Genomic DNA, 17,226 nt, shown 5'->3' with positions numbered 1-17,226 from the left:
ATGCCACAGGAATGCTTTTCGCTTTGTTTATTGTGCGGAATTAGGGGTTCACCGCTGGGCACCTGGTTTGCTGCAGCCATTTCTCTTTTGCTGCATCATATAGCTGGCCTTGGTTTACCTTCTTCTGTTAATCATGAGGTAATAATGCTTAGTCCTCCTAATTGCCTACAATTTAATGTGTAGTATGCAGGTTTCTATCTCAAATTTCAAGGGAATGGAATTGTATCGCCATAGCATGTGCACTTAAAAAGGTACACCTACTGAATTGAAGTGCCATGATCTTATGGTGTTACCAATTTCACTATATTTTATATATTCAACAAATCTTCTTTAGAATTATATTATGGCACAATTTTGAGTGGTCCAGCGAGTAAGTTATATATTTGTCAGCAATGTTTTCTGATCGTTCGATTAATCGCGATTAATCACGATTAATCATCCTTATCGGTACTTAGCTCGATTAGGCCCTCCGATTCGATCAGAGCGATCAGAAACCTGATCGTCCGATTAATCGTCGATTACTCGCGATTAATCGTCCGATTAGGTCTCTTTGCCGATCAGCACTGATGATGAAGATGATGACCATGAATCACAAGTTCAGCCAGATGCATCTAATGCTGAAGTAGGAATGGAGGTGGATGGAGACGCGGGTGGAGATGGAGGAGAAGGCTTCAATTTGGATGATGATTTGCTTATTTAGATTTAGATGGCTGCTGAATGCTAATTGAATGGCAGCTAGTGTTATCTTAAAAACTCTGAATGTTGTTTGCAGTGTTTAATTATTTAGTTAGTAAATCAGCAAACATATGGAGGCTAGGACAAGAATATGGAGTCAGATCTCATAGGTAAGTAACCAACTAACTAGAAATATGCTCGATGTCTACTATATAAATATATAGTATATGGTATATTATATATATATACCATACATATATGATATATACTTATATAGTCATGCTATATGCTGGACGATTATATGGACGATTAGACCGATCAGAGGTCGATTAATCGTCCTGATCGTCGATTAATCATCCTAATCGTCCTAATCGGTACCAGACCGATTAGGAACGATAAGCCGATCAGAAAACATTGTTTGTCAGAAGTGTAGTATGTATTTTAGTTTGCTACCCTTAGTGTTTTAGTGCTATAATTAGTACCTATGCACATCTAGGAATTCTATTTCAATGGTGCATTAGTATCTAGGTATTATCCACAATTTCCGATTTTACATAAGCCAACCATTATTTAAAAAAAATTCCGCTTTCATGCCTTCGATGCCACACTTCCCTTCGTGCAAAGTGGTATTCCAGAGTGCCTTATAACATCCTCCGTAGAGAGAAGTTTGCACGTCACCATACAACAAAATTACTGTGGATCTTTGACTAAATGGAACTACCCCTTTTTTGCCTTCTGCCCAAGTGCAGGCAAAATGAATGTCACCATACAAAAAACTTGCTGCAGATCTTTGACTAAGTTGAAGTAGCCCTTTTCGCCTTCTGTCCAGGTAGGCAAAATGATTGTTCACTCTTCCTTCTATGTGGGTTTCACGGGTCTCAAGTTTATTGGTGCGCATACATGAAAAATCACTTGGATTTGCTTACATTGATAATTCATAGTAAGGCTTCCTGCTACAAACTGGTCATAATTATTAATCTATCATTTTCCCAAACACATTCTAATTAATGTAAAATTCATTTCCCTAACAGTACCACTATTGTTGCCACTATGTCAATTCAAGGATTAGAAACTAAACAGGGAACATAAAATGTTTTCCTTTCATTGGTTGCTGCATCGGCCAAGCTCCAACTGCTTCCAAAGGTCACGCTTCTATTGCACCCGTTAAAATGTATTCTCATTCCCCAAGCCCCTCCCTAGAACCCTCCTCTTCTTTCTTCTATTGTGTTGCTGATTGGCGTCGGCCTGTGTTTGCTCCACCAGGTACGCCCACCCTTTCGCTTCCCTTCCTGCTGTGCCAAGCCGAGCACCCAGACCCGAGCCTAATCCGTTTGTATTCGGATCTGATCTAATTACAGCCTATTGTGCCTACTAATCTCGCACTTTGTTTCAATTCAGTTGTTATACGTCCTGGTGCCTAGGGATCAAGTGTACATGCAATTCACACTACTGCCTAAGCTTATTTCATACAGAGAGGGTTATGGTCATGAAGGTGAGCCATTTATTTACTTAGTGTGTCATAGTTCTCCTCAACAGTAGTTTCATCTAAGATCTTACTTTCGGGTGTTGTTAGTTTTTCTATAGCCTTGCAATAGTCCAATAGTGTGAAGGCGATTTGTTCTTAGTAATTCTATTACACGAAATTTTTCCCAACAAATGCATCTGTATCCCGCTATATGAATCGTTACCTTTGTTTTATGGATACCTGGTTTCAGGCAAAGCTCTTTTGAAGATAAAAACAAGGATATCATACTAATGGAAACAGAGGAAGCCTACGGAGTGGTACTAAATGCTGTGCTCGAATAGGTGGGGATCAACATGAACCTAACCTCTTTTTATGATTCCAATTTCAACCAACCTGCACATATAGGGTACGGCTTATAGTGTTTCTAAATCTGAGGTTTGTGCAGGTTAGTTCAACAATACCCTTTGAGTTCAGCGTACATGTGCCTGCTTATTCGACATCCTGGTGAGGTTTTATTCGAGATAATTGTTTATTTAATTGTACCTCGCATTGATGAGGATTCCTGCAAATAATCAGAAAGCTTTAGAAAATTGATGGTTGTAAATGAAATGCCTGTGTTCTTCCACCGATCTTTGAAACCTTGATGAGTTCATCATGGGGAAACGATCTTAATGTTGTCCATTCATCTATCCAGACAGATACAGAATGAAGATTAGTATCAGATTATACGGGTGAAGCCCCAATAGGCTACTGCTTTTCAAGGGCATTATCGATAGGCGCAGCCAAAGAGGGTATCAAGATGTTCATTTGCTTGTGAGGTACTACCGTAGTAGGCATGACCTATTACTTAGATTATGCGATTTATGAGAGTAACCCATTTCTAATCATGCCTTCAAGCTCCAAGTTCATGAACAAATGATGCTGGCCAAATTACCGAGACCTCTAAAATGCTCTAATGTTTTTTTAATCAATTTATTTTCCCTCTAAACACATTCCACTGTTTGCTATCTAAACACATTCCACTGTTTGCAATCTAAACACGTGCTCATTATATGCTGATGGTGTGGGTGTGCTGTGTATCACTAAAATTACGCTGAAAGCCTCTTTGCTTATGAAAGGCTGTTCTAGGCATTTGCCAATTCATGTGATGCATTCCTACTTATGAAAGGTTTTGCTAATATACATTGTTGTTAAGTAGTTTTTGTTTCTTTTTTTTCGCACTGTAGTGTCGGCTCATATGCGTGTCTATTTTTTGTTAGGTCTATATTCCCTACATCTAGGGTGCTTCTCATTTGTTTCAAAGATCCAACAGACACTTTTGTTGCTCCTACAAATCGCAGGTTGCTGTTGTTCAGACCGGTGGGTTAAACTCTTACTTTTCTTTCTATTTTCCTCATCTACGTTGCACTTTCCACCTATAGTCATAGTGTTGCTTGCTGAATTTGTAACCTCTGGTTATTCATATGCACGTTCACGTGTCGGACTGCCGGTTCTATTCTATTCTACTATTGTTATTCAGATTTATCGGTTTACAACATCCGTTTGTCCTTTTCAAACATACAATGCTTGATTAAGATAATGAAAAAGGCATCATAGCTTATTGACTTTTCTGATAACCATTGTTTCCTTCTTTGCCAAAGTAATTGTTGTTCTTCGAGTGATATGTATGACATAAATAGTACGGTAAAGGCATCAATAATTGTTGTTCTTCGAGTAAGATGACATATATAGTATGGTAAATGCATCCAAAAATTGTTTTCATTCGTTGCTGCAGCTAAATCCTTAACTGTACCCTCCTATGATTGTGTCTGATGGATGCCTGTGATTTGAGATTTTAGGATATTGGTTGCTCAGGTAAATTTGTTAGGGTTTTTTACTGCAATATATACTTACTGCTTCAGTAACTTCACACAGATTTTTTGCACTCTTATTATCTTTAAAGCTTCTCACTTATTCATATATTCTAGGATTAGATTGATCTGAAAAATGGGAAAAGAAGTGAACAACCATAATCCTATATCACAAAGCAACTGCTGATATACGATGAATGAAATATGATTTGTGAATGTTAGCTTGTCTTAGAAGGGGAGCCTTGGCGCAGTGGTAAAGCTGTTGCCTTGTGACTATAAGGTCACGGGTTCAAGTCCTGGAAACAGCCTCTTGTAGAAATGCATGGAAAGGCTGCGTACAAAAGACCCAAGTGGTCGGACCCTTCCCCTGACCCTGCGCAAGCGGGAGCTACGTGCATTGGACAAATGATAGTTCTGGTACTCTAATTAGTTTCAACTAATATTAATGCCTTTCAAAATCCAAGTCACCGATGTGCTTAATGAACACTTCTGGTTCATTTAAACCTTAAACGTTCAAAATTTGACTTTCTTTTTACATAGTGCATAACCTGCTAGAAATTAAAGCAAATGCTCCTATCAGCTATTTTTATTTTCTGAGGAAAGTTCCGCTTCACTAAATAAGATAGTAAATGAGGTCAATCAAAATTATTTTGTCTTATCATAGAATGAATCCATGTCTCAGTGCTGTATTCAAGCAAATCACTCTTGACAGTACTGAGACAAATGCATCGTCTACTGCATGTATCTCCGATCATATCTTCATGCATAGTTTGAGGTGGCCACATACTTCTACAGTTAAGATATAGTATTTCCCTTTCCTTAAAGAAAAGGCTTCCCTTCTTGCTAATAACACACATAATTACTATAGTTCCAGAACATAGGTTGAAACACAATAGTGTCTTGCTGCCAGACAGGTGAACCATTAGCATTGTACCCCCAGAAAATATGATCTTTTTTTACTGACATGTCATCTATTGACATATTCATATAATATCTAATGCATATTACAGGCTTCAGCCACACCTGTTCAAAGCACGGTACATCCATCGGTCCTCTGTGGAAGCACCACAAAACAGCAAAGGTACTACGTCACCATCGTATGCCAATTATCTGTACCCAATACAAAGGGTACATCATGAATTACCATCGCCATTAACCAATTTCAGATACACATCAACAATACACAGGCATTGGAAGACTAAACGCATACAGCATGCACCCAGATGAAATTGCAAAAGAGATTGCAGTACCATTTAACTTATATGTCGCCATTTTCAAGGTAACATATATACCACCAAAGCTTTATCATCCATTTAAGCAAAGCGAATCTACAAGCAAATCTGCTTTCACAGCAGACGCTCCATGTAGCGAGCTTTGACTTGGAGATGTTACCGTGATGCAAACAACATGAATTGGCTCATCTACCGTGGATGGCAGGTACATTCACCATGCCATAAACTGACACGGCTAACATTCATCATGCTCTACATTTATCTACAAAATTGTGACTTTTTCTGCTATAATTTGGAGTGCTTTTTAAACAAGTATTTTTATTAACAGTAGATAGATCCAAACTTAATGTTTCAGCAACCATTTTCCCTGTTGATTTCAGATTGATTGACATTTTGTTTCCACATCCTAGGCGCCTGTGTGGCTCCAGGCTTCATCTGTACCACTTCAATAGGTATGTTTCTCTTGCACACAAACAGAAGGCGTGTGCCTGTCTCTTCAGCATTCCACTTCATTTAGTCCTCTGAACCCCCATTCTCTACTTTTGTTTCCTACCAGAATATGTGCTCCTTACAGTGAACAGTGCATAAAAACAACCAAATGCCAACATCTACAGCCCGTTTCGTTGGTCTGGATTTGTATGGGATTAAACTCTAAGGACTCTTTGGATCATGAATCTAGCACATGATAATTGTACATGAATATGTAATTTTGAAATTAGTTGAGACACCTGCATTTGTTACCTTAGGTTCACATAATGACCACATTTACTTTGCTTTGTTCCGAAGCTGTAGTTGGGCCTTAATGAATTGTGAAATATCGATCTGATGATTCATGTTGTCTTTGAGGTTGTATGAAGAGAAGATAAGACAGTTGTAAACATTGCCAAGACATGTTTTCTATTTAGAGTACATACACTTACCCGACGCGCGTAAGGGCGCGCGCATTCCACTAGTTAGTAGTAATGGATAACATCGTGAACCATTACGGGTATATGGAATGCAGATACCGGTCGCCACCTAGCGCTAACGTATCCAGTCACCCCGCTCCCTTGCGCACTCACGGCAAGCAAATCAATTGTTTCCGTTACATGGAACCTTTAGCGCCGTGCTATGATCCCATTGCATTACCGTTTAAGACGTTGAAACTGGACAGCGCCTACCATTTCCGAGTGTAGTAGATTGACACAAGCGTAGTTCTACTGGGCTTGACAGACTCGTCATAAGCCCACATCACGTTACGGCCCATTGGATAGAAGCCCACTATCAAACGAACATTCTTACACCTTCCTCCTCACCAGTCACCGACAGCAGGGCCCCCCCTCCACAGCGCCCGCGCCAAGAGTGTCAACTTCAACCCCAGCTCCACCTGCACCTGCCCGCCCGCCTCCCTCCGCCCACTCGGATCCGGAAAACCCTAACCCTAGGACACCGCCCGGCCGCCGCCATGGACCCCGACGGCGACCCGGCGTTCCACCGCAACGAGGCCATCTCCGCGGTCCAGGACGTCGACCAGTACTACGGCGACGACGACGACTTCGACGACCTCTACAACGACGTCAACGTCGGGGACGGCTTCCTCCACGCCTCACACCAGGCGCCGCCGCCGCCGCCTCCGAATCAGCAGGCCCCTCCGCCGCAGCAGCAACAGCTCCCTCCGCCGCCCCAGCAGCCACCGCAGCAGCATCTGCATCCGCCGGCCCACACCCTCCCGCCACCGCCGCCGCAGGTCCCACCGCCGCAGCAGCAAGTACGCATCCCAGGGGTGGCCGTCCCTGCTCCTGGCATACCTCCCGCCCAGAACAACCTCCCTCCGCCGCCTCAGCCGCCGGCCGCGCCCGCGCCGCCGCCGCCTCAGCACCACCAGATTCAGCAAGGAGATGGGATCAACCGCCCTGGAGGGAACTTCGCCGGCGGCCCCATCGTGGTCGGGAACGGTGGCCCTGCTGGTGGGGGTGACGGCCCTGGCGGCACGACGCTGTTCGTGGGGGAACTCCACTGGTGGACGACGGACGCGGATCTGGAATCTGAGCTCAGCAAGTATGGTCCGGTCAAGGAGGTGAGGTTCTTCGACGAGAAAGCCAGTGGCAAGTCCAAGGGCTACTGCCAGGTCGATTTCTATGACCCTGGTGCAGCTGCTGCCTGCAAGGAGGGCATGAACGGGCACGCCTTTTATGGCCGTCCATGTATTGTGGCATTCGCCACACCGAACTCCGTTCGTCGCATGGGCGAGGCGCAGGTGAAGAACCAGCAGGCCATGGCTGCGCAGACATCGAATATGCAGCCGAAGGGTGGTAGAGGGGGCGGTGGTGCCGCAGGGCCACAGGTGGGTGGTAATTATGGTGGTGGCCGTGGAGGAGCTGTTGGACCTGGTGCTGGTGGTGGAGCAGGTGGAGGCGGTGGAAATTGGGGAAGAGGTGGCGGAGGCATGGGTAATAGAGGCCCTGTTGGTAATATGAGGAATAGGATGGGCCCAGCTGGTGGCGGCCGTGGGATAATGGGGAATGGAGGGATGGTTGCACCGCCACCACCAATGATGCCGCCGGGTGGAATGCTGGGGCAGGGTTTTGATCCTGCTGGTTACGGCGCTATGGGAAGGATGGGTGGTGGATTTGGCGGTTTTCCTGGTGGACCAGGGGCTATGCCATTCCCTGGGCTGATGCAGCCATTCCCGCCGGTTGTTGCTCCACATGTTAACCCAGCTTTCTTTGGTCGGGGCGGAATGGGTGCTGGTGGAATGTGGCCTGATCCCAACATGGGAGCCTGGGGTGGGGAGGAACAATCAAGTTACGGGGATGACACAGCTTCTGATCAGCAGTATGGAGAAGGAGGGAGCCATGGAAAAGAGAGGCCACCAGAGAGGGAGTGGTCTGGTGCACCAGAGAGGAGGCGTGAAAGGGAGAAGGATGCGCCTCCTGCACAGGAGTGGCCAGAGAGGAGGCACCGGGATGAGCGTGACATGGACCGAGAGAGGAATCGTGACTATGACAGAGACAGGGAAAGAGACCGTGATAGGGAAAGAGACCGAGACAGGGAGAGGGACAGAGATAGGGAGAGAGAGAGGGAGAGGGAGAGGGAGAGGGAGAGGGAGAGTCATAGGGATGACAGAGATCGCTATGGCGATTATCACAGGCACAGGGATCGTGATTCAGAACGTAATGAGGGCTGGGACAGGGGGAGGTCATCTGGGATACGCAGCAGGTCAAGGGAGGCTGACCACTCTAAGCGCAGGCGGATGACACCTCAGTAGTCATAGCTGGGTGAACTACTAATGTAGAGGCCGGCGATGATCCAGAGCCGAGTCTTACTTGCACACTGGCGTGGTTAACAGCTAGCATCTTCTTACTGGTTCTGGCTGTGGTGGTTCTAATATCTTGTGTCTCCGGCGATGTGTTGTAGCAAGAATGTGAGATGTAAGTGAAGCTTAATCTGATCCCCTGTTTGTTTTTCAACTGTAACCCCCTTTTTTTAATTGTACTGTTTGGTAGTCACATGCTGCTAACATCATGTAACAGTGTTTTTGTATCATTACACTTCTTGTAACTTGTTATGTACACAAAATTGTTTTTTTCTCCCTGTTGTGATCTTTTGTAGCTACATGGCATTGTTTAAGGCAAGAATTGTAACATAGAGTCCTTGTCTAGTACCATGGAATGTAAAATTTTGCTACTATAGCTCACGTCTCCTTGTAATCATCTTGGTTTTCAATATGTATTTAGGAAAAATGAATTTGTAATGATGACTTTGTTGTACATTGCAATTCCTTGTAAGGAGCAGTGGCTCCACCTATTTAGGCTTTGTATACATTATTGATTGGAACTGGGAGCATTGCATTTAACATTTACTCATAGAAAGGATGCTATGTCAAATTAACACTTGTTTGCTACAATATATTGAACTGACAGTAGGACCATGGCCTTGAAAATGAGGGACCATTGGTTCCATAAGAACACAAGGGTTATTTGAAATATTTGTTACAGTTCATTTCTGCCAGTCTACTGGCTGCTCTATAGTGTTTATCTTTTTCAATAAGCATGGTTAATTGACTTGTATTTTCACACAAGTATACACGGCGTTGAGGAAAAAGTTTTATTTTTGTTTACTTCTAAGGATACCTGGGGGGATCAAATTACCTAGATCATTGTGGACATTCATAAGCGGTAGAGTCTTACCGCCTGTGACCGGAAGGTCCCGGGTTCGAGTCGCGGTCTCCTCGCATTGCACAGGCGAGGGTAAGGCTTGCCACTGACACCCTTCCCCAGACCCCGCATAGAGCGGGAGCTCTCTGCACTGGGTATGCCCCTTTTATTGTGGACATTCATAAGTATCTTACTTTTCTTGCTCCAGAAATTATCATCAATCAATCTAGCATTCTTTTGTTACTTGCAATTTGGAGCCTACCAATCATGATCATGTTTGTGTTGGTAATATCACTTTGTAGCCCCTTCAAACTAGCAGAGCATATCCATGATCCTATTTTTGCTGTATACTATTCTATTCTTGCATTCAGGCTGTGTTAGTCTTCTCTCAGTTCTCATGGCTTAGCTGTTAGCTTTTTCTTGCATGGAGTCTGACAACACTAACTTTTCCTTGTAAGTACTGACAGATAATGCTATTTTTTTTAATTTTGGTTTCCATTAATAAGGACTAAGTTCAATTATACTTGACTGGTACTTTGTTTTTCCTTTTTTTTAAATTCCCCCACCAGTAGTTGAAGGCTTGTGTTCTGTGACTTCTTTCTCTGAATCTAACCTGTATTTTGACATGCCACTACCACTCCACCACTCTTGGCTGTCTGGGAATATGTGCTCATGGACTATCCTTTTTATTATTATTATTTTTGGTACATGTCAAATATTTATTGTTCTTGAGTGCAAAGTTCAAGCAAGATAGTCCAACGGTTGTAGTTCCATATTTTATTGAGCTGCTGACCTTTGGAGCTTTTACATGTAAGATAAACAATATGTTAGGCTAGGGTGCTTTGATTATTTCTTAAGGAGGATGCATTAAAGTTTCTAAGAAACATAGAAATAGTATGGTTATGGGGCCAGTGCCATATTCCTTGTTATAAGTTTTTAGATAGTATCTGGAGTGTGCTTGCTATTATCAGTTCTTGCATTTCCCATCCGGAGTTCTTTTCCACCATGTGAAGTCACAGTATGCTTGCTCTTACTTGTATACCTTGTCTCTAAGTGTTACTACTGCATATACTTTGATGCGGCTTTTGCCAATTGGCCTAATGCTTTCTTCTCATTTGCAGGAATGTTTGGTTGGAACCTGTTCAGCTGTGCGGAGGACTTCCCTGGATGATAGTTGTTGCCTCTTATTGTATGCTATGTTAAATGAGTTTCCCAAAGACATAAGGATCTATTTTATGTGTAATTCGGGACCGATGCTTTTGCAATGTCGTTGTTAAAGACTGTACTATTTCTGCTGTAGCCTTGTAGGGTGATGATAAACCAGTCTTTATTACGACTGTCCTTTGTTCATCCTTCCTCTGTTGGTAATGGACAAATGGTTGACATTCTTGAGGTTTATCCGTCCTGAGATAACTGATAGGCACTGCTTCCTGGTTATAAAGTTTTGTGGTGGAGAAGGTGAGAATTCAGGACCAAGGCAGGCAATCATGCTCCACTGATTTCATGGTGGAAAGTTGGTTGGTGCAGTTGTTGCGTTCAAGCTATAAACTCATCTAATATTTGTTCGGTTTTGTTATGTCTGCCCATATTTACATAACCATGTGGTTTTATGAAGATGTTTCTGGATCTCCTTTTGTGCTGTGGTCACGGAGTGTTGAATTTGAATAGATCTCAAAATGTGATTTTTTATATGTGGCATTTATTTGTTCCTTTTTTGACTGGGAGATGCTTAGCGCTGTTGCATCAAATGGAACAATCCAGACTCCAGAGGAGCTGCTTTGCTTAACTGGAGCGGAGGAATGGACGAAAACTAGCTATTATTAGGATAACAAAATCCTAAAGCAAGTGGGTTTGTCTGTAGGGATCTAGATTTTTACCAAAAACATTTTAGATGATGAATTAGAATCGCTTTATAGAACCGTTTAGCTCTGAATAAAAAAAAACATATCTATCCATCTATACTGTAAAAGAGAGAAGGAATTGAAAAGAGTCTCTCACCATAAGATTTCCTACCCACCTTAATTTTTGCCCGTTAAATCTAGGCCTCGTTTAGATGCTGAAAAAATTTCAGCCTGATGGGAAGGTAGCCTCAGAGGTGTGTGGAGTAACCAAGGGAAGGGGACGCAAGGCTAAAGATACTCGGTGGTGGAACGAGGAAGTCCAAAGGACTATTAAAGAGAAGAAAGAATGCTATAGACGCTTGTACCATGACAGGAGTGTGGACAACATAGAGAAGTACAAGGTGGCAAAGAAGACTGCAAAACGAGCTGTAAGTGTGGCAAAGGGTACAGCGTACGAGGATCTTTACCAACATCTGAGTACGAAGGAAGGAGAGAAGGACATTTATAGGATGGCTAGGGTTCGTGAGAGAAAGACACGGGACTTCAACCAAGTTAAGTGCATTAAGGATGAAAGGGAGCACCTCTTGGTGAAGGAGGATGAGATCCGACATCGATGGCAAGAGTATTTTGACAAATTGTTCAATGGTGAGAATATGGACACAACATTTCAGTTGGATGACTCTTTTGATGACACCAATAGGCGCTTTGTGCGGAGAATCCAAGAATCTGAGGTCAGAGAGGCGTTGAAAAGGATAAAAGGAGGTAAGGCGATGGGACCGGATGGTATCCCAATCGAGGTGTGGAGATGTCTCGGGGACATAGCTATAGTATGGCTAACCAAGCTGTTCAACCATATTTTTCGATCGAACAAGATGCCTGATGAGTGGAGGAAAAGTATATTGGTACCGATCTACAAAAATAAAGGGGATATTCAAAGTTGTACGAATTACCAGGGAATTAAGTTGATGAGCCATACTATGAAGCTATGGGAAAGAGTTATCGAGCATCGCTTGAGAGCAATAACGCGGGTCTCTATGAACCAATTTGGTTTCATGCCCGGAAGGTCAACCATGGAAGCCATTTTCTTAGTAAGACAAGTTATGGAGCGGTATAGGGAGAAGAAGAAGGACATACACATGGTTTTTATTGACTTGGAGAAGGCTTATGATAAAATACCAAGGAATGTTATGTGGTGGGCTTTGGATAAACATAAAGTCCCAACGAAGTACGTCGGGCTCATTAAGGACATGTACAACAATGTTGTGACTAGAGTTCGAACAAGTGATGGAGACACGGATGACTTCCCGATTAGGATAGGACTACATCAAGGGTCAGCTTTGAGCCCTTATTTATTTGCTTTAGTGATGGATGAGGTCACAAGGGACATACAAGGGGACATCCCTTGGTGTATGCTTTTCGCGGACGATGTAGTGCTAGTTGATGAAAGCCGGACAGGAGTGAACCAGAAACTGGAGTTATGGCGGGAGACTTTGGAGTCCAAAGGTTTTAGACTCAGTAGAACTAAAACTGAGTATATGAGATGTGATTTCGGCACTACTACTCGGGAGGAGGAAGATGTTAGTTTGGAAGGTCAAGTAGTGCCTAGGAAGGATACCTTTCGATATTTAGGATCAATGCTACAGAGGGACGGGGATATTGATGAAGATGTTAGCCATAGAATCAAAGCAGGGTGGATGAAGTGGCGGCAAGCGTCTGGTGTCCTATGCGACAAAAGGGTACCACAGAAGCTAAAAGGCAAGTTTTATAGGACGACGATTAGATCTGCTATGTTGTATGGTGCAGAATGTTGGCCTACGAAAAGACGACATGTTCAACAGCTAAGTGTCGCGGAAATGCGTATGTTGCGTTGGATTTGCGGTCATACAAGAAAGGATCGAGTTCGGAATGATGATATACGTGAGAGATTAGGGGTAGCGCCAATTGAAGAAAAGCTTGTCCAACACCGGTTGAGATGGTTTGGACATGTGCAACGGAGACCTCCAGATGCACCGGTGCGTAGCGGAATCCTAAGCCAGGACAGTAACGTGAAGAGAGGCAGAGGAAGACCGAAGTTGACTTGGGTAGAGGCAATAAAAGGAGACTTGAAAGGATGGAATATACCCAAAGACTTAGCCTTAGATAGGAGTGCTTGGAAAACAGCTATTCACGTGCCTGAACCTTGATTGCTTCTGATGGGTTTCAACTCTAGCCTACCCCAACTTGTTTGGGACTTAAAGGCTTTGTTGTTGTTGTTGTTGTTGAATAGTACCACTTTCGTCTTATTTGACAAATATTGTCCAATCGTGGATCAACTAGGCTCAAAAGATTCATCTCGTGATTTCCAACTAAACTGTGTAATTAGTTATTTTTTTACCTACATTTAATACTCCATGCAAACGGCTAAAAATTGATGTGATAAAGAGAGAGTAAAAAAACTTAGAATTTTGGTGGCATCTAAACAAGGCCCTACTTTAAAGTCACATTCAACGCATCTAAATCTCCCACGTTAATCTGACAAGCGGATCCAGCCGAAAAATTTATAAATGTTTACGCGTGTTTCTCTTCTCTTCTTGGAGCGTCTCCTTTCCCTCAATCTTTTTCACCGGTGACTCTATATACCCGCCCACGCCTTCCCAGCGGCCAGCGCTACCCGCCCGCGCGTACCCAGGCCAGGCAGGGTTTGGGGTTTCGGTCTCCACCGCTCCTAGCCACTGTGCCCTCCCCTTCTGCGACTCTCTGCGCCGCCTCTCCCACGGTACCCCGCCCGTCCCCATCCACGCAACGCCAACCCTAAACCCAACCCTGCGCCGTCGACGCCGCAGGGCGCGATGAAGAACACACGGCGCGGAAATCGAAAGCAAAGGCGAAGCTGCAGGTTCGTTGAACATCTGTCTCCGTCAATCTTTTTTTTTTCTTCTGAAAGGGTAGTGAACTTCAATGAAGATGACCAGAAAAACTTTGAAAAACAGTGCTTGGTGTATGCAGATCCATCGTTGCCCTTGCCGCTACTACTGATAATTTTTGTTACTGGGCACTTGCATTCAGTTGTTGTTACTAATCATATTATTATAAATTGAATATTCTTGCACAGATGGATGGCGTATGTGTTGCTCAGGGACAGTGGTTGATCATGTGAGCAAAAAAACGTGGATACTAACCTCTGCTATTCTGGTTAGGAAACCTGACACTCAGTTCGAGGTCTATGGGCATGACGACATTAAGGTCAAATAGCACATCAGTTCCTTGTGTTTTTCATGATGACTTTCTCCTATCCTGCTGTGGTTAAGTATTTACAAATTTGTCGATTACAGATCGAAGTGGTTCTTCGCAATAAACAACTGTTCAAGGGTTCCTAGAAATGTTGAGAGCTCTTGGTCTATTTTTGTGATGTCAGTCAGGTAAACGGGCTTTGGAATTACATTAGTCCTTTTTCTTTTTCTGTACTGATGGTTGTTGGTTGATTGTTTCGCAGGGTGGCGTCATTGTGTGCCTGAGTGTGCTGTCTGTCCAGTGCAAGACTCTCTGGTCAGGAGCGCGGAAGGTATATAGATCTTTTTCCCTGATTCGAATACGTTGTTATGGAATCAAGTCAAGCGGTTCTCAGATTCCAATTAAAGTCGTTTAAATTTTTGGTGGTTGGTTTTCTTCTGCCATTCTAATCATTTATCACATAATAATAAATAGCTACAATAAACTGCTAAATTCTGTGGTTGCTGCAACAAGTAATTAGCCTTACTACATCGTCACATGTTATTAGCTTCTATTGCTCGTGTAATTCTGAATCTGGCTTTAACGCACTTTGCACGGTCAAGAGCAACACTACTCAGCGACCGTGCAACAAGATAAAACTATGGCAACCGCCAAAGGCGATGTCGACCATCTTCCCATATACGACCTGGACCCCAAGCTGGACAAATTCAAGGGCCATTTCAGCTACCGGATAAAAAGATTCCTGGACCAGAAAGGCTCCATTGAGGAAAATGAGGGAAGTCTTGAAGAATTTTCTAAAGTTTATGCTTCATACATTCAAATGCTAATATTTATAGCTCCTGCCTATGCCGCAAAATATCACCTTATCAGCATCATCAAAATCATTGTGGATTTTATATGTTTTTCAGGTTATTTCAAATTTGGGATCAATGCAAATGAGGATGGATTGTATATCATGAATGGGCACCTGCTGCGCAGTAAGTTCTAATGTTGTCGTGCAAACATAATGTACTGAAGGAGATAGTAACTAGATTTAAAAACAAAGAAAAGCTAAAACACATGAGATTAATCAATGTTTAGGAATACAAAACAGTTTGGATACTTCACTCTTGTCCAAGACTGTCATGTCTTGGCTGAGGAGACTAAAAATCTTTTTTTTTCTCTCTTTTCTTCCTGTTGTGATTACTTAATGCTATTTTATTCTTATGACAAAACATAGTTGGTGCATTTAACTTGAGTTTTTTTTACTTATGGATGTATAGAGGCAGAGCTTATTGGTGACCTCAATGACTGGAATGGTGTGAGCCACAAGATGGAGAAGGATAAATTTGGTGTTTGGGAATTTGCAGACAATGTGTTGCCACACATACGAGAAAATAACTACAACAAAGTTCAGTTGATGTCAGTTATGGAACATTCTTATTATGCTTCTTTTGGGTACCATGTGACAAGTCAGTTTGCTGTTAGCAGTAGACCGGGCACACCAGAGGACCTCAAATATCTTATTGATAAGGCACAAAGTTTGGGTTTGCGAGTTCTGATGGATGTTGTCCACAGGCATGCAAGTAATAATGTCACAGATGGTTTAAACTTTGGGACAGTTGGCTGTTCAACTATGCTAACCGGGAGGTATTGAGGTTTCTTGTTTCTAACCTGAGGCTGGATGAATTCATGTTTGATGGCTTCGAATTTGATGGAGTTAAATCAATGTTGTATCATCACCATGGTATCAATGTAGGGTTTACGGGAAATTACCAGGAGTATTTCAATTTGGACAGATGTGGATGCAGTTGTTTACATGATGCTCGCATTCCATTTAATGCACAAACTTTTGCCAGAAGCAACTGTTGTTGCTGAAGATGTTTCGGGCATGCCAGCCCTTTTTTGGCCAGTTGATGAAAGCGGAGTTGGGTTTGAATATCGCCTGGCAATGGCTATCCTTGATAGATGGATTGACTACCTAATATAAAGAATAAAGACGGCTTTGAGTGGTCAATAGGTGAAATAGCACATACTTTGACTAACAGGAGATATACTGAAAAATGCATCTCACATGCTGAGAGCCATGTAAAACTCATAATATTGATATTTAATTGATTTTCCAAATTTGATGGTTCTTATACTGATATGTGCAAATATGGTTATGATTTTGATTGCATCTGCTGGGTTTGAACTCTAGCTCACTCCAACTTGTTTGGGACTTAAGGCTTTGTTGTTCTTATTGTTGTATGGTTATGATTAGAAGCACACGGAGTCATAGATAACAATGCTTGTACTCATTGAACTATGATATCTTATATAGTCAGGAGTTTCCAATGTCAGTTTTTATCCAAATTATATAGACAATGGCTTAGATATTATAATGTCTTATTAAATAGTTTTTAAAACACGTGCCTGGGCACATGCATGTTCACTAGTAAATAAAAATATGCTTCCAAAAAAATTTCAAACTTTTTGTTGGCAAAGAATAGCTTGAATACAATTTAACTTGTTGCACTTAAAAAAGAATAAGCAGAAAAAATACAGCCGGTAGTATACGAGAGAGACTGAAACAGAATCTAGCGAAACCAGTTGTTTCTCTCGCCCAAGCATAAAAACGTGAATCCATGCGAAACGTTTCATGGCTGAAACGATTCCGGATGAGATCGTTTGGAAGCGTCTCTTCTGCTCCTAACCAGAATCGGAAGTGTTCCGATCGTCCAAACGGCCCCTAAGGCTATATATTTGAACTCTTCGCATTGAGGTTTAGTAATATTTCTAGATAACAAAACCCTTCGTAATTGTATGTAGATGAAGTAAGATTACATACTTAAACTC

The 17,226-nt window shown here is 42.6% G+C and overlaps 2 protein-coding genes and 1 pseudogene across 3 annotated transcripts; all 3 read left to right on the top strand.

Moving 5' to 3' along the window:
- The first annotated feature begins 1,711 nt into the window (after positions 1-1,711).
- LOC136472653 (uncharacterized) lies at positions 1,712-5,674 on the top strand. Of its 2 annotated transcripts, none has more exons than XM_066470360.1 (9): positions 1,712-1,818; positions 2,074-2,167; positions 2,391-2,481; positions 2,586-2,644; positions 3,400-3,499; positions 5,001-5,071; positions 5,178-5,269; positions 5,346-5,427; positions 5,603-5,674. In XM_066470360.1, the coding sequence occupies exons 3-8, from the start codon at positions 2,465-2,467 to the stop codon at positions 5,385-5,387; spliced, it is 381 nt and encodes a 126-aa protein (XP_066326457.1). In that variant the 5' UTR covers positions 1,712-1,818; positions 2,074-2,167; positions 2,391-2,464; the 3' UTR covers positions 5,388-5,427; positions 5,603-5,674. The 2 variants fall into 2 exon arrangements, with proteins under 2 accessions (XP_066326457.1, XP_066326456.1); XM_066470359.1 differs by having other exon boundaries at positions 1,741-1,846; positions 1,939-2,167.
- An 897-nt stretch (positions 5,675-6,571) lies between these two features.
- Positions 6,572-10,961, top strand: LOC136476734 (uncharacterized). The gene is made up of 2 exons (XM_066474671.1): positions 6,572-8,632; positions 10,480-10,961. The coding sequence occupies exon 1, from the start codon at positions 6,667-6,669 to the stop codon at positions 8,467-8,469; it is 1,803 nt and encodes a 600-aa protein (XP_066330768.1). The 5' UTR covers positions 6,572-6,666; the 3' UTR covers positions 8,470-8,632; positions 10,480-10,961.
- A 2,812-nt stretch (positions 10,962-13,773) lies between these two features.
- Positions 13,774-16,506, top strand: LOC136469418 (1,4-alpha-glucan-branching enzyme, chloroplastic/amyloplastic-like; annotated as a pseudogene).
- The last annotated feature ends 720 nt before the right edge of the window (positions 16,507-17,226 follow it).

This window comes from Miscanthus floridulus, chromosome 8, assembly GCF_019320115.1.
Source record: "Miscanthus floridulus cultivar M001 chromosome 8, ASM1932011v1, whole genome shotgun sequence".
NCBI classification, from domain to species: Eukaryota; Viridiplantae; Streptophyta; class Magnoliopsida; order Poales; family Poaceae; genus Miscanthus; species Miscanthus floridulus.
Note: the sequence above shows the minus strand (reverse complement) of the source record. Positions and strands in the feature narration are given on the sequence as shown.

Coding starts and splice junctions, on each gene's coding strand:
- LOC136472653 (XM_066470360.1), top strand. Junction 2,645..3,399: donor CCTGCTTATTCGACATCCTG/GTGAGGTTTTAT, acceptor ATTTTTTGTTAG/GTCTATATTCCCTACATCTA. Junction 5,072..5,177: donor AGCACCACAAAACAGCAAAG/GTACTACGTCAC, acceptor AACAATACACAG/GCATTGGAAGACTAAACGCA.
- LOC136476734 (XM_066474671.1), top strand. CDS start 6,667: ATGGACCCCGACGGCGACCCGGCGTTCCACCGCAACGAGGCCATCTCC.